Raw genomic sequence first — 17,291 nt, 5'->3', positions numbered from 1 at the left:
GTTCATTTTCTACCATACTGATGACCAGGGTGGACAGTGGGACTAGTCCTGTCCACAGTCAGTCTTAACTAAAATAAGATGCTTTCCCAGGTCAGAAGCAGTCTCTGCTCTTGTGGCTCCTTCAAAAACACTTCAAAGCAATCCTTGCCTGTCTCTCAGCACATTTCACACACACACTCCATTTACTGGAGTCCCTACACAAGGATGCTCATTAGCACTACCACATAACCAACATGTAATTCATATAGCCAGGCCACATGGGTAAGGTGGAGGGATGAATTCAATCACTGATGTAATGTATTCTGTCCCCTAGGGAAAAAAATCCATTGTGTGTGTGGTCAGAGGATAACTTAGAGGAGGTGGTTTTCTCCTTTAACCATGCAGACATGGGGACTAAACTCAGGGTGCCTGGCTTGTTAGCAAGTGCCTTCATCCACTTAACCACCTGGTCAGTTCCCAGAATCCATGGTGCTAATCCTTATTCACTCCACTCATTACAGAGTCAAAAATGAGCTTTCCTTTGTCCTGCTGGAGTTGCCGTCTGTGTCGAGATCTTTGCTACACAAAAAGGGCAAGAAAATGAGTACCCAGCTTAACACTGGCTACAGCTGGGGGAATACCAGTCACAGTAACTCAGTACCTAAAGCTTGAATCCTTTCTGGACTGCCAAGGTCAAACTCAAGAGGGAAAAAGCTAGTCGTTAGTCAGACATCCTCCCACAACCCATGAAGGGAATGAGCTCCTTGTTCCACAGAAGCTGTCTACTTAAGTCCTAGCATAAAGCAACACTGACCAGCATGGATGCTTTAGGTGCTCTTTCAGAGGTAACAGAGCAAGCACGTTTATACATGGCAGCTTTGCCAGAGACCCCTGGACACTAGGCAAGAAACAACCACCCTGTTTCTAGCCTGGTGAGGAGAGTGCCATCAATGGGACACAAGATTACTCACCCAGCAGGAAGAGCATCAGGAGCCTGGGCAGCGGCTGGGAGCTGCTGTGTTCCGGAAGTGCCGGGCTCCTCTCCCTCAGCTGGTGTGGATGGTGCAGGGAGAGATGTCGCGTTGGGATTCGCAGACACACTCAAGGCTGCTGCAGGCGGGGATGTCACACCAACAACCGAAAGTTCTTCAGGATCACTGGCTGCAGTGGGCTCCTCACTCACTGTAAATGCAGAAACCATTCTTAAAGATAACAGGAATAAAAATTTTTTCTTTTACTAAGTTTCCCATGCCATACAAAACACTGTATCTATGATACTAGTCTACTGGAATTAAACACTATGAGTTTTATAAAGCCTGTTTTCATGGGTTGCCAGATCTCTAAATAAAGTATAGTTTAAAGATTCTATTCTTGGGGCTAGAAAGATAGCTCGGTGGTTATAAGTGCTTACTAGTCTTCCAGGGGACCGGCACGGTCCCCAGCACTCATGTCAAGTGGCTCCAGGGCATCTGTCACCTCTGGCCTCAAATGCACATCACTACACATAACTAAAAATAACAAAAAAAATGTTTTTAAAGATTCAATTCCTGCCTCTGCTCATCAGTGTTTTGGTGACAAGTGACAAAAACTCTGGTATTCTGGCTCTAGGGCTACATAGTGAGGTCTAGGCAGGATAGCCAGGGCTAGATAATGAGAACTAATTTCCAAAGACAAACAAACAGCAAAGGCATTACTACTATTATGGCAGGCAGCGGTGGTGTGTGCCTTTAATCCCAGCACTTGGGAAGCAGGAGGAGCTCTGTAAATTCAAGGTCACTCTGGTCTACAAAGTGACTTTCAGGACAGCCAGGGCTAACCTTGTCTCAAAAACCACAGAGAAACATTGTCTCAAAAAAAATAAAAAAATAAAAAAACAAAATAAAAAAGAAAGAAAGAAAGAAAGTTAACAATGCCTTTCCAAGGGCATGGGAGAATAAATTGTGTGTGTTGTGTGGATGGATGGGCACCCATGTGTGCTTGCATGCAGAGGCCACAGCAGAATGTCATCAGGTGTCTTACTCTGTCTCTCTGTCTTGTTGCTTTGAGAATGGCTGTCTCTGAACCAGAAGCCTTCCGTTTTGGCTAGGCTGTCTAAGTAGCAGGCTCTCAGGAACTGCCTGTCTCTACCCTCAAAGCTTGTGGGCACATGCAGCTGTGCCTGAATTTTTATGTGAGTGTGGGAATCAGGTCCTCATGAAGGAAAAGCAAGTACTCTTACCCACTAAAGCCACCTCCTCAGCCCTGGAAAATAAATCTTAAGTAAATTATTTAAATATAACTTTTTAGGGCTTTCTATATGCTATGGTTACTCTGACACCAATACGAATGTAGCAGGAAAGAGGAGGCTGTCACAGAAGTGCCCTGGTTTTGGGTGCAGCACAGCCAAGCCCAAGCCCTTTCCTTTAAAGCTGCCAGCTGTCTGCCTGACACAGACAGCACTTTTCTTCAAACACCTCTGCACACAGAAAGAGGTAGAAATGCCTATAATTTTTCTATTATTTTAATTTTATGTATCTTGAGTATTTTGCTTCCATGTGTGTCTGTGAACTACATGTGTAAAGTGCCCATTGAGACCAGAAGAGAATGTTGGATCCCTTGGAACTAAAGTTATACTGTTGTGACACACCATATGGGTGCTGGGAATTGAACCCAGGTCCTTTCTCATCCCTCCAGTGCCCCATAATGTTCAAGACAGAGGAAGGGACTAAGAGCGATGTAGAAGGGGCTCAGAGCTAGGGACATTTGTCCAAGGTAACAAGACAAGCAAGGAGTGAGATAAGCTGGCTCCCAACCGTCCTAGCTCACCTTCCGCCTTTGAAGGTCATGGTCTGCAAGGGCCCCAAGGAACTTCACATCCTCTAACTTGAAGACAGATCACACAAGGTGTCAAAGAACCGTAATTCTCTGAAAATGAGCTGTCTACGCATTTGCATCACAATTGCAATGCAAACCTCTCAAGTCAGCCTTTGTCTTTCTAAGTCAGACACTTGTAGCTCCCCTAAAGCAGCAGCCATGCTTCCACCTTGATTTCCTCTACAGAGTTCAACACAGCTACAGGCTGCTGAGGAGCCCAAGGACTTGAAGTGCCGCTCAACTCTAGCAACTGGCCTCAGTTCTCCACCCCCACAGCAATTCAAACTAAGATTCTGACCTGGGCAGTGGTGGTGGCACATGTCTTTAACACCCCCCCCCCCACTCTGACAGGCCGAGGCCACTGAATCTCTGAGTTCTAGGACAGCCAGGACTATACAGAGAAACCCTGTCTCAAAAAAAAAAAAAAAAAAAAAAAAAAAAAAAAAAAAGACAGACAGACAGACGACAGACAAATAAATACCTGATGCATTTTCCTTTTCTCATTAGTCTCTCCCTTGACTCCTATACAAACTATTTCCTGTTTCTAGGCTGATCTTTTCTGTGATTGATTTCTCCTAAATAGTATTGGGATCTGACCAAGAGAGTCAGATGACATTTTCTGAAGATGTATTTTATGTGCTTTGCTACACAGAATGTCTGTGTATTACTTGGTGTGTGCCTGGTGTCTGAGTTCAAAAGAGGGAGACCGATCCCCTGGAACTGGAGTTAGGAACGGTTGTGAGCTACCATGTGGGTGCTGGGACTTGAGCCAGGGTTCTATGAAAGAGCAGAAAATGTTCTAACTGCTGAGCAATCTCTCCAGTCCCAGATGACAAATTTAAATAAGAATAATGGACATTGTAGTCAAGGTGGGTAGGGGTATGTGCCAGGCAAGACACAAAGTTCTTTGGCTTAGGTCCTTTACACCTCACACACAAGCTCAACAGCAGACTCCTCAACTATCCCAGTTTATACAGTGGAAGCAAGTGCCCCAGAGGGTAAGTAACCGTGTTCACAGGACATCTAGTTCATACCCTGCTGTCTACCTCCAGGGCTTAAGCTGATCACTCTGTTTATTTGCACATCCTTCAGTGTGAATCAAGATTATATGTAACTGAGTAATTGCCAGGTTCAACTGGTTAATGCTAGTTGTTAGCTGAAACCAACATGTCTTCCCAGGATGCCACCAAGCTAGACTTCTGAGGTGTGGATTGCCTCTGGTTGAGATCCTTGGGTGTTGTTTCTTTACTTATTTTGTAGTGCTGAGGATCAAACCCAGAGCCTTGAGCGGGCTAAGCAAGTGCACTGTCACTGAGCTAAGCTAGATTCTCAGCCCCAAGTTTGCTTGCCTTCTTGTCAGTGTTAATACTACATGGCAAAGAGGCTAGGTTGGTTGCTTAATAACTAAATCTCCATAATAAATGTTTCTCCAACATAAATGCAAACTTTTATATTTATATTCTATCTAAGCCAAGCTAGTACACAAAACATGATAATCTTCCTTATGTAATATAAACTTTATGCAACTACAATCTTTAAAAAAAAAAAAAAGCACCAAGCCTTAGATAAATACACTGTAAAACTTACAAAGAAAACCTAAATTTGTAAGACTAGAGATGAAAGTCTCCAAAAGAGTGCTGGGTTTCTGTGGTGTTTTTCTCTAGCACATCAGACCTATCATAGAGCTACAATAATGGACTAAACTGGGAAAAGTCAGAGAACGAGTAAAGTAACAAAGTTCAGAAACAGACAAATAATTTAATAATTCTTTGGAGGTTGCAAAATACTACAATTCTAATTCCCTGGGTATGGCCTTCACTTACAGGGGACACTTCTAATAAGAAAGAGCCACCATCCAGCACTCTGTTTCCCTGGTTCATGACTGTGCGAGGGATGGAGCCTGTGGAGAAACTTCACTCTCCTCTGCGGCTCTTCAGAATACTGACCTGACATCATCTGAGAACAAACAATGAGGTTTTGCTTTCTTTAAAAATTACTGGGGGGCAGGGAGATGGTGAGATGGCTCAGCCATTGAGAATGCACACTGCTCTTCTAGAGAACCTGACTTCAATTCCCAGCATCTCCATCTGATGGAATACACCATCTGTAACCTACCTCCAGGAGATCTCAGGCCTCTAGCCATCACCTGTATTCTTCTGCGAGTGCACATGTGCACACACACAAACTACAAATAAAACTTTGAAAAATGTTGTAGAAGAAAAAAAACCCTGAAGTATTGGATTTAAATATTTTAATCCATGTGTTAACACCCTTTATTTATAGTAAAAATTTCCCATATTATGCTGCGGTTAGTGGAGAAGGACAATACTCTTTATAGTAACTTCAAGCTCTATAGAAAAACTCTAAAATACTTAAGTAGGAAATTGCCAAACAGTGCATATATACTATTACCATCTATCTGTGTGTGCTTGGATAACACATATGCATATATGTGTACATTTAAAGGATGTCTTTGGAAGAATCACAAGAAACACAATAGCCACTGCCAATGTGTATTTGAGCTATGCTCTTTATTTCCTCCTTTCAGTTTTTCTGAGACATGGTTTCTCTGTGTAGCCCTGGCTGTCCTGGAACTCCTCTATAGACCAGGCTGCCTCAAAATCACAGATTTGCCTTGCCTTCTCTGGAGACAGGTAGTTAGACCTCTGAGTTCAAAGCCAAACCTAGTCTACACAGAGTTCTAGGCCAGGCTACCTAGTGAGAGCATTTTAGTAGTGGTGGTGGTGGTAGCAGCAGCAGCAGCAGCAGCAACAACAACAACTTCAATTCTGTTTCATACTACCCATTCTGAAATTCCTTACTATGGTAAAGCCAAGGATCCAGCTTCACCTCAATGAAGTCTGAAAAGGACTCAGGATGTCTGTGCCCTTGGTACTTACTATTAACACTTTCTTGTTTTAAAGACAGGTTCTCATGTATCCTAGGCTAGCCTCCAACTCACTATGTAGCCAAAGTTAACCTTGAACCTCCTGTCCTTGCCATCCATCAGAGCACTGGGATTATAGGTCAATACTATGCCCTGTGCATGCAGTGCTGGGGACTGAATGTGGAGCTTGTGCAGGCTACATAAGCACTCTACTGCCTCAGTCACACCCCCACCAACACTCTACCTTCTACCCCTATGTTCTTGCTAATCCCATTCATAGCCCTGTTGTCCAGATATCTCCACTCCTTGCAGTCCAGACTGGCCACTGCTTGTACAGATCCCACAGAGCCTGTGGCCTCAGCTATGCAACCAGAGCTCCTGCTGTAACAGCAGTTAGGGCTCGGCTAAGGTGTATTTTCAACTATATATTTTGGTTTGGTTTGGTTTTTGAAACAGGGTTTCTCTGTGTAGCCCTGGCAAGTCCTAGAACTCACTCTGTAGACCAGGCCGGTCTCAAACTCACAGAGATCCACCTGCATCTGCCTCCAGAGTGCTAGGATTAAAGACACACACCACTACTCCTGTTCTCAACTTCTACTGAAAAAGATTAAAAGTCAGAGCCTTGTCTTGGCTTATACTTTACACTGTCCAGCAAAACAGCATTTGATAAATACTTGTTCAATAAATATGTATTCACTAAACCTAAAACTTTAAAAAGATATTAGAAATAAAACCACCTGATATTTGTACATAATTACTACTTAAAAATAGGTCTTTTAAAAATATCTGGATGTGGTTTGTTGTTATTTAACTTTTCTTTGTTCACTGTTTGAGATGATGTGGAACCTATGTGGCCAAACCAGCCCTGAACTCATGCTTCTCCTACTTCAGACTCCTGAGTATGCTGTCTGCATCTTTATAAAAAGATGACAAGATGGGCGGTCCTTACCCAATGTCCCCTAGTGCTACTACTCTTTTATATAACCAAGGTGCATTTCACAAATTAAAAGGGGGGGTGTGCAGAATCTGTACTGTACTATAAACTCCAGATTTTACTTGAATCTCACTAGCTTTTCCACTAAGTCAGTTTTTCTGTTTTAGGATCCAATCCAGGATCCCTCATCACCTTTAGCAAGTACACTTTTATTAGCTCATTTGTCATTCCAAGAGCCCATGAGGAAAATGTTATTCCCACTTCACAGAAGACATGCAAGCCCCATGACTATTCAGACAGGTGCCATGGCAAACAGCAAGCAGCAGAACTGCTGTGCAAACCCAGAGTATTGTGAGAAAGAAATGATGGGAAGAAGGAAATGAAGAGGGCTTGGATGTTCTGGATGGAGGAGTGGAGGTGCCAGGGCAGTGAAGTGGAGAGGGTACCAGGGCAGTTGAACGGCCACTGGTTTCTGTAACCATGAGTATTCACAAGGCCCCTCTGTGATGTTAGTTAAACACTTCAACTTTATGAATCACATTCATTCAAGGATAGGAAACCCTTTGGCCAAGAAAAAAATTAGAAATTGGACATCTTTTTCTTAATCCCAGGCAAGCCCGACTACCAACTGATGAGTGCTGAGTTCAAAGAGAAAAGAGGGAGGGGATCTTGTTTCAAACTAAAGTGAAGAGCAACTGAAGAAGATACACAACATTAACCTCTGGCCTATACACTAAGGCACATGCACACAATCACATGCATTTACCTATACACACTTTGAATACATACATGAAATCATAATACATACATACATACATACATACATACATCCGCAAAGAATTTTGTTTTTAAAATAGGGGCTATTTTTAAAGACCTGAGCTTTGTTCCCAGCACCTAAATCAGATGCCTCTGGCACATAACCGCACATAGATACATGACTATAAGAACAAAATGGGTGGGGAGGGGGGCTGGTGGTACAGGCCTGTAACTGTACCAGTTAGGAGGCACAATGGATCTCTCTGGATTGAGGCCACCTTGGTCTACATATTGAGTTCCAGGCTAGCCAGAGGGTATCATAGGGATACTCTCTCTCACAACAACAATGAATGAATCTTTAAGCAAAAGGAAAAACAGTAAAGCTGTATGAAATAAAGGGGAAAGGGTGGTAAAGCATCCTTCAGTGCCTGACTGATGGTAAGATCAGATCTTAATTAGATTAAGTAGATTAATTAGATTAAGAAGATAGAATTCCCACTTCTAGAGTGCCTCTACAAATTTTAAGTCCAGAATTTATTTTGAAAAAAAAAATGTATGAATTTTCACAGAGAAAAAGTAACAAGGCAGAGATAGTCCTTTTAGACATCAGAAAACATACTATGCCAGGGCTGGAGAGATGGTTAAGCAGTTAAGAACAAGAACACAGACTGCTCTTCCAGAGGACCCAGGTTCAATTGTCAGCACACACATGGCAGCTCATATCCACCTGACTCCCTGTAAAGAGGGCATCAGGGAGCCACACGGTGATAAGACACATGCAGGCAAAGCATCTATATATATGATAAAATTTTAAAAATACTATCTCAATAATCAAAATATGTGGGACTCACTCAAAACAAGAAACAAATTCTCACAGTATAGAAGAAGGCAGTAAGTCCTAAACTAAGTAAAAGTCACGGTGAAAACTAGGTAATTAACCCTCAGTGAGCACAGGACTCCAATACAGAGAAAGATTAACTTAGGGCAGGTGTGCAGCTCAGTGTTGAGTGTGTGCAGACCATGCATGAGGTCAGGAGTTCAATCTCCAACACCCAAACAAAACAAAATAAAAGCAGATTGTGAGAATAGACCACGAAGTGGGATCTATTAACACTGATACTCTTAAAACTAGACCAGAACAGTATTTACAAAGTTAGAGAAAAACATCTCATATGCTACTTTGTGAAAATTTTATGCAGCCTTGATCATGTAAATAATCTTTTTTAAAGAAAATTTATTTCATTTTATTGATTTTTTTATTCATTTTATTGATTTTTATTATTCATTTTATTGATCAAAAGCTATGTACAGTGAGTGGCCTGTGCATACAGACTCAGCTACTCAGGAGAAGGCCTAGTGGGACAGCTAGAGCCTAGGCATTCAAGGCCAGCCTGGTCAACACAGCTAGAACTGTTCCTTCAAAAATGTTTCTATTTTTCCCACACAAAGGAAAAAGCATGCCAGCAAAGGTGCATGACCCTAACTGCAACTTTCAGGACTGAGGCAAGGGAAGTGCTCTCTGTTCAAGGCCAGCATTGTGTACACAGTCTTCCAAGCTTGCTAGCGCTACACAACACCACTCTTATCTCAAACAAGACAAAACAAAAAATAGGGAACCCGTAAGAGTTGAGGGAGAATAGTTAATTGAGGGGTGGCTGTTAACTACACTGCAGTTTATTTTAATTTGATTTGAGTTGGGATCTCATAGTCCTGGCTTCCCTGAACTCAGTTTATGAGGGCTAGCTCATGCAAGCTAGGGAAGCATTGACAGCATAGGCAAGTGTTGACAAGCTACAGTCCAATCATGGAAACTGCTTTTTAGAGTAAACAGGGAACTGGAGGAGAGAGAATGGTTGGTAAGAGCTTTGGGTTTTATCCTTAATGTCTTTTATGTATATAAGGAAATTATTAAATTAATCTTGCATGCTTATAAAAGCTCTATCAGGAGGCACAGCTCCTTCCTATACTGCCATCCTTAAAGTGGTCCTCACAGGCCTAACAAGGAGGGATGGAGAGATACATCCTGCCAAGGAGTGCCAACCCTCTGTCTGCCCATCCTGGCAACAGTTCTAGCTTTCTGTTTTCATATAGTCCATGCTGCCAGTGAGGTCAAAATGAACTGTCATCATTGCAAAAAAGGGGGAGACAAGAGGCAGAGAAGAGGCAGAAGGGAGGCAGGGGGAGGCAGAGAAGAGGGGAGGCAGAGGACAGGAGAGACATGGGCCTTTATGATTTAGCAGGCAGGAGCAGCCTTAAAGCTGGGGTTTAGGAACTGTTTGGGCATTCAGACACACTACCATAAAACAAGTCCAAAGCAGTCTGGAATTAGACGCATGTAGCTTTTTAAAAGCATGGGTGGCACTTACTTCATAAGCTATAACACAATGTTCTGGAGATAAAGACAAAAAAAACAAAGGTACCTAAAACTAAATATAAAGCAATAAAAGTTTGCTGATATTCCAAAAGGACTGGAGAGGTAACTCTGTGGCTAAAAACTCATACTGTTCTTGCAGAGGGCCTAGGTTCAATTCCTAGCACCCACACCAGGAGACTTACCTGTAACTCTACCTTCTGGAGGAATCCAGTGCCTCTGAGCTCTTTCTATAAAAGCAGAGAGGGTGGAGTGACACCAGTCTAATGGTGATGTAGAGCCTCAGAAGGATAAAGTTACTGGTGGCCCAGCACTGCATCTGGTGACCGCTTCCGTGTGTTAACCTGGCTATTCACAGTATACAAGGGATCGGTGTGATTGGCCTGTGTCCGGCAAGCTTCTCTACAAAAAACTTGTTTTGTAAGAAAAGCATGTTCACTGCTCAGAAAGCTGTATATGGTTCTGTGCAACCGTCCACAGGCACTTGCTTGCCATTCCTTCATGCAGATGGGAGGGCTCTAGCACAGACATTTGTTGGCTATCCCCTGAGCACTGGGCAGGCAGAGAAAGTGGCTTCTGGGTTCCACATCTGCAGTTACTTTCATCCAAGAGGTTCGTGGGAGCTGGTTCATTTCCTTCAGGCAGGTCCGCAATCCCAGGAAGGAAGTCAAGGGATGCCCCAGGCTTGCAGTTCACCCCGACATTCCTTGTACACCGTGAGATAACTAGGCCACCTAAGCTATAGAAGGTCCTCAAGCCCCACACATGGTTTCCAGAGACCTAAATCCTCAACACAGCAAACCAAGTAGAGTGCTACTTAGTCTATCGCTGGCAAATAACAGTCACAACAGCAAACTATGCATCTTCCTGTCACACTTCTGTAGTCACAAACAGGCATCTATAAAAATCACCTCATGTTTATCCCAACTGGAATTTCACTCCCTATGTCCACATCTCCTCCCACTGGCCCCAAAGTAAAGAGACAAATGACCAAATGACCTGTTGTCACTGAAGACTTAACAGTCCTTAAAACTTTAGAAAATGAGTGTTTGTCTGACACTGTCTCAAACAAAAATAAGATGAAAATGGTTTCCTTTGTAACAGGCCTTCCCTTCCTGAGTACAGGGAAGCAGAGCTAAGTGAAGATATCCTGGGTGTGGATAGTTCCAACTGTCTCCTCTCCCATGGTGCCCATGCCAGAACGGTGACAGCAGTATCTAGTGGGGACTTAACACTTGTCAGCATCTCCACCCCTCAGAATGTAATGGCCTTTTCCCACTCAGCTCTTAGGGCAAACTCAGTCTTTTCTTTTTCCCTAGTTGACAAAGCCCCTAAACAGGATTTTTTTTCCCTTCAAATAGATCATGTATAAATAAGACACCTAAGGCTGGACGTGGTGGCCTTGGAGGAGTAATAGGCATATCCCTATGAGTTTGAGGCTCATCTGGTCTACATAGTGAGGTTCAGACCTGCCAGTGCTACATAGTGAGACCCAGTCTCAAAAAAAAAAAAAAAAAAAAAACCAAAAAACAAAAAACAAAAAACAAAAAACACACACAACGGGACCGGGGACATGGCTCAGTGGTTAATTGTTCTTACAGTTCTCAGCACCCATACTGGGTGGCTCCTAAGTACTATAAATCTAGTTTAAGAGGCTGTAACACCCTCTTCTGGTCTCTAAGAACACCTGGATGTGTGTAGTGTACATATATGCCCTCAGGCACACACATACATATAAAAACTAAACTAAACAAATCTTTAGTTTAATCCAAATGAAATCCAATATTGGTAAATAATGAAAAAGCTTACTTTAAAATTTTTTTTCTGTACAAAGGAATATTTTGTTTTTCATTTTTATTTTCTGAGACAGAATCTCATGTACTCCAGGCTGACCTTGAACTTGTTTTTTTGTCAAGATGACTTTTGACTTCTGTTCCTCCTGCTTCCTTCTACTTCTCAAGTGCTGGGATTATAGGCAAGCATCCCTAAGCCAGTTTTATGAGGTGCTAAAGACTGAACCAAGGTCTATCTCAGATGCTACCCAAACACTCTACCAATTGAACTAAATACCCAGGCCCAAGGACTATTTTAGGCATGCATGGGAATGGAGAATAACCTTGAGTGTCCAGAATAAGCCAAAGAGGCCAAAGAAGACAGGCCAATGGAATAAGTAGTGGACTCAAATTCACACAAGTGCTGGCAGCTTCTCACTCCACTATATTGTGGCACAGAAGGTAATATCCCAAGTGCAAACAGGACAGGCAAGAGCATCCTGCTTTAGTGTAGGCTGCTGCTGTGTGTCATCACTCACCTGTGCCATTGGCTAAGCCACTGCTACTGGAGTTCTTCACAGGTTGGCGGTGGCGGTTCCTAGCGCCAGGGCTTTGTTCACCAGTTGCTGTGGCGGTCCTGGCTGAGCCACCTGAATGTCTGTGCGTCCTGGGGGTTCAGAGTATAAAGCAAACTGACATAAGTAACTGTGAGAAAGAAAGACGCTTCTCCTCTCTTGCTATTTATTAGAAACAGAACCTGTAGCCACTCCAGCTTTTTGCTTAACAGGAGCTGGCTCTGAGCAGAGACCCATGGAAGCTTCCTTCTTGGTAAAAGCCCAAAAGGCAGCTTTGTGCAAACTTTTCCACTTGAAGTAAACAAATCTGGAGCAAATCACCCCACATCTGAAATAACTGGCAAATACCCTGTGACCATCACATTATTTTTATTGGGACTACATGTTAGAAATAAACAAAAATCTCTGGACAGATGGTTGATGAAATATTTCTCCCACTAGGTAAAAGGGCCCCAAAATTTATGCAAATCAACTTTCTCTAGAGCTGGAAAGATAATTAGGCAGTGTGAGACCATGCATATCGTGGCACATCACACCGAGAGAAGATAACAGCTCCTAGTGAGTGAGAGACAATGCAGAAGTAGACCTAACCCTACAGAGATAGAAGGATCTAGCAGAAGCCTATCTGACATTTTCTCAGAGCACAAAGCAAGGAGGAAACTGTATTCTTGGGCTTGTTTTATAGCTTGCCTTCATTCCACTCCATGAAAACGTCTAAGTTTCTCTGATCTTTGGTTTGGCTCTTTCATTAACAGACATTAACAGTATGCCCATAGTCATCTCATTTGCAATGACCAGATGGTTTAAATGCCATCTACTGCATGAAGACAAGTCTGTTTCTCTCCAGGAAAGAAATCAAAGGTTGAGAAAACAACTTATACCACAGAGCGCTGGGTGGAAGGACCATCAACAACAGAACGAATCACAGTGACCCCAGAGGAAAACCATATGCACTGAGTTACACCCATGACCTGGACCCTACTCTTTAAGGCACCATTTCACTCAGTACAACAAGAAGTTCTACAGAAGAGAAGCTTTGAGCACAGCCCCACCCAGCCACCTCCCCAACCCATATTCTTGGCTGGAGAAGGGCAGTGGAATGGGTAGGCTTTTGTTGACTTTCTCTGGAGCTACTTTTCCCTAGTTAAAGGGCAAGTAGCAAGACTTGACCTCTAACAGAGAGTTCACTGCTGGGAGAAATAGCCACCAGAGCCCCCCTGATGCTGAGAGTATCTTTCCAACAGGCTGGGATTGACAGACCTGAAGCACAAAGAACAGCTGGCTTTGTAGGGAGTTAGGAACCACCCCACCACATACTTCCTCAGTAAAAGATTCTTTTCAGTTTTTTGGTTTTTTGAGATAGAGTTTCTTTGTGTAGTGCTGGCTGTCCTGGAACTTGCTCTGTAGACAAGGATGTCCTAGATCTCAAGAGATCCACTTGCCTCTGCCTCCTGAGTGCTAGAATTAAAGGCATTCAGCACCACCCCCTGGCTTTCAGTAACAGATTCTTGTAACAATATGGACTTAAACCAAACACTAATGGTGATTACCTTGGGAGCTGTGAATAGGGGTGCTTTGGTTTTGGTGTTTGTGTTCTTAGATTTTTTTTTTCTAGTTGCTTTCTTGGAGCTTGAATACTTCTGATAAGGGAAAGAACCCATAAAAGGTTTTGTTGAAGAGAAAGAACAGGTGGGGGGGGGGGGGTAAGAGGCAGATGTAGTGGCAGACATCTGTAATGTTAGCACTCAGGAAGCTGAGTCAGGAGGATTGCTGAGGGTTTGAGAACAGCCAGGGTCACACAACAAGTACCAGACCAAGAACTACAAAAAGATTTTATCTTTAAATAATTAAAAGAGCAAGGTTGGTAATGGAGTCACACACCTTTAAGGCCAGCACTGAGGAGGAAGAGGTGACAGATTTCTATGATCTACAAAGGGAGCTCCAGGACAGCCAAGACTATGTGGCAAAACCTTGTATACGGTGGAAGTGAGTGAGAACAGAGAGACAGAGACAGAAAGAGAAACAGACTTCAGGACTCAGCAAATGCTGGAATCCACGCTATGGAAAGTCAGTGTTGTCATTAGAAGTTGAGAGGGGACAAAACTTGGCCATAGAGGTAAGGGCTCAGTTCAGACTTTCCTGTTCATCTTATTTTTCCTCTCACTAATTTCACAAATCAAAAACTGTCAACCATACCTCAAAGAATTTCAAAGCCCCCAATGGTGGGAAGAATGTTAGTATTAAGTGCTTCACCACAGAAACAGAAAGAACGCACACCAGTTCTGGAGGGAAAGGCGTCTGCAGCAACTGTCAGTGTGGCTCAGTGTGTGTGTGTGTTGAGGGCAGAGAGCTTGAGAGAGATGGAGTTGCCTAATGAAGGTTTATTCCAGGCAAGATTCTTCTTACATGGACAACAAAAGACCGTCCTGGTTTGTAACCCCACAGTTCCTCATGGAGTAGAAGCAAGGACACTGCAGACACACAGATGTTGACAAGCCAGGGTTCCTTGTCCTCTCTGTAGAGCAGCTGAGTATGGATAACAGGGTGGGGCTCATGGCTCTCCTGGCTCCTCCTCCCTCTCTTCCACCAAAGGCATGTGGTCAGAGTTGACAGAGAATACTTTCAGAAATGCTTAACCACTAATGATAGCAGCTTACCCTGAATGACAGGCTGGAGCAGGGCCGGGATTAGCCCATAAATCAGGGGCAGCTGGGACCACTTTGCATGAATTGCTGCCTCCCAGCTGGGCCAACTGCCACTATCACATACCCCCCTCTAGACACCAAACCAACTCTCCCTCTCCTCCCTGTCTGTCTGTCTGTCTGTCTGTCTCTCTCTCTCTCTCTCTCTCTCTCTCTTCCTCCTCTCTTCCTCTCCCCCTTCTCTCTCTCTCCCTCTCCCTTCCCCTGTCTCCCCCACCCTCTTTTTCTCCCATCTCTTCTCTCTCTCCACCCCCCTCCCTCTTGCCTTTGTATTACCTATAAAACATGAGCCTCACAGGGAAGATAAAGCCTTATGAATTGAGGAAAACCTCTTCAGCAGTTTCCTCTCCTGGGTTGCTCACTCAACCCTTAGGAGATGCGATTGTGTTCTGATTACTAACTGGCTCACTCACTGAAACCACACACCACAGGCCAAAATAGCGCTAGGACAAACTGGAGGCAATGGGGAGCTGGCCCTGCCACAGACAACCTGGCTTCAGCTCTGCCAATGACTTCAACTTTGGCTTCATCTCCCTCCACACTGTAGGGGCAAGAAGTCTCTATGAAGCCCCTTCCCTTCCACATACACACACCAGGCAATAAGAAAACAACTTAACCACCATGCCAGTCAGGCCAAACTCCACAATGGTTTCAAGTTGCCCAGTTACAAAAACTTAGCTCTGTTTCTGTCAAATCCTCCTTTGAATGTTGGTAATATTCTTACTTCAGTTCCTCCTCAGGAACTGAAGCCACTGAGAAATGCCAATCAAGGCAAGAGCCTGGAATTCTCTCCACACTCCTCAAAGTGGTTCTGAAGCAGAGGAGGTCTCAGGCAACTAACTGCTCTTGGCTCTCATCTCAGTCCTGAAACTTTGTCTGTATCCTGACAACCACAGCCTTAGATGTCTGGAGACATCTTGTCTCATCCTTCTTGTGAATCACTGAATTGTTACTCAACTGTTACCTCTGACTGCCAGTCCCTCTTTAGAACTAGAACAAAACAGTCCCTGACCCCAAGGAGCTGATATCACAGAGAAATACAGTAACCTGAAGTCTTGCTTCAACGCACATGCATTACAGAATATTTGATCACACTGTGTACCCCAAAATTGTGTTATTTACTAAAAACCTGTTTCTAGTTATGGTATGGCTCAGCCCTTAGCAGACACCTTTCCCCTCTGGCTGGAATACTGACACACCCTTAGTACACACCTTTAAACCCAAAACAATGAAGGTAAACTTAGTTTGTAGAAGGAATCCTCCATGTTTGAAAGTGATATCTAATTGAGTGGCAGAGAAAGGGACAAATCAGAGAAAAATTTAACAGAATAGGATATGCCCAACTCACAAGACGAGAGAGAAAGACAACACAGGAGAGAGCAGCTTGACCAGGAAAGTGGTACAGAGTCCAGGACAGACAGAGAGCAAGCTAGACGCAGGTAAAGACAGAACCCGCCAGAGAACAAGGAGCCAGAAGATTAGAACAGATTTGCCAAAGTTAGTATGAAACCAAGCAGCAATTTAGTCAGAAGCTGAGAGAAGGCAGATTGAATCAGTGTGGAGAGGCGTTTGAGCCAGCCAGCTTTCAAGAAGAGCCAGGAAGGGTGAGCTTATTTAACAGTAAGGCTCAGAAGCTGAAAACATTCTAAGTCTAATAAGATTGTGTGGAAACTAGAAGCTTCCAGGACTAGGCCTAGGTTAGCAGACAAAGGCAATAAGCTTGGAGACGACAATTACAACAAGTAAGAAACACGTTACACACTTATGTGTCCATAATGCTGCTGTGACAAAGTGTTCTTTCAAAGACACTAGAGCTCAGTGACTAAGCACAAGCTGCTCTTCCAGAGACCCAGGTTCAGCACCTGATTTAGTCTGCTCACTAACGTAGCCACCTCCAGCTCCGAGGAGCCCTGAGGCCTCTGTCCACCACGTGTAAATACACACACCTACACATAATTCAAAATAAGTCTTAAAACATTAAATCAAAAAACAAAAAGACAGCCCATGGACTGCAAATACTACAAAAGGATTTTCCTCTAGAACACACCATGTCTCAAATCTAATGATAAGCTAAAAGTAAAAGGTGTGAACAGATTCTTCATTGAAGACCTATAGATAGTAAAGAAACACAAAAACATCACCAGCTCTTAGGGAAATGCAAATTAAAAAGATAATAAGGTATTTTTGTTTTCTTGTTGTAGTTTGTGTTTTTGAGACAGAGTGTCATTATGTAGACCAGGCTGGCCTCACACAAATATCCAGCTGTCTCTGCCTCCCAAGTACTGGGATTAAAGATACGCCCATCTTACTTCATAACTTAAAAATAATAGTGATACTATAGTTTGTATATTTCATTCACAACAGAACTATCTCACTAGCTGAGGAAAAAATGGAAGTTTTAAAGGTCAGGTAACTTGTAGAGGGAGAATACCACATGTATACAGCAGGAACTTTGATGGGAT

General features: G+C 43.4%; 1 protein-coding gene across 1 annotated transcript in view; it reads right to left on the bottom strand.

The window, feature by feature from the left end:
• The window catches only part of WWP2 (WW domain containing E3 ubiquitin protein ligase 2), a 116,615-nt gene that overhangs the window by 35,219 nt on the left and 64,105 nt on the right, over nt 1–17,291 (bottom strand). Inside the window, exons 7-8 of the mRNA XM_080936613.1 lie at nt 12,092–12,219; nt 951–1,161 (exon numbers count right to left, since the gene is read on the bottom strand). Coding sequence (XP_080792739.1) covers nt 951–1,161; nt 12,092–12,219 — 339 coding nt within the window. The remainder of the gene's footprint in view (nt 1–950; nt 1,162–12,091; nt 12,220–17,291) is intronic.

Source organism: Micromys minutus (genome assembly GCF_963924665.1).
Source record: "Micromys minutus genome assembly, chromosome: 24".
Taxonomy (NCBI): domain Eukaryota; kingdom Metazoa; phylum Chordata; class Mammalia; order Rodentia; family Muridae; genus Micromys; species Micromys minutus.
Note: the sequence above shows the minus strand (reverse complement) of the source record. Positions and strands in the feature narration are given on the sequence as shown.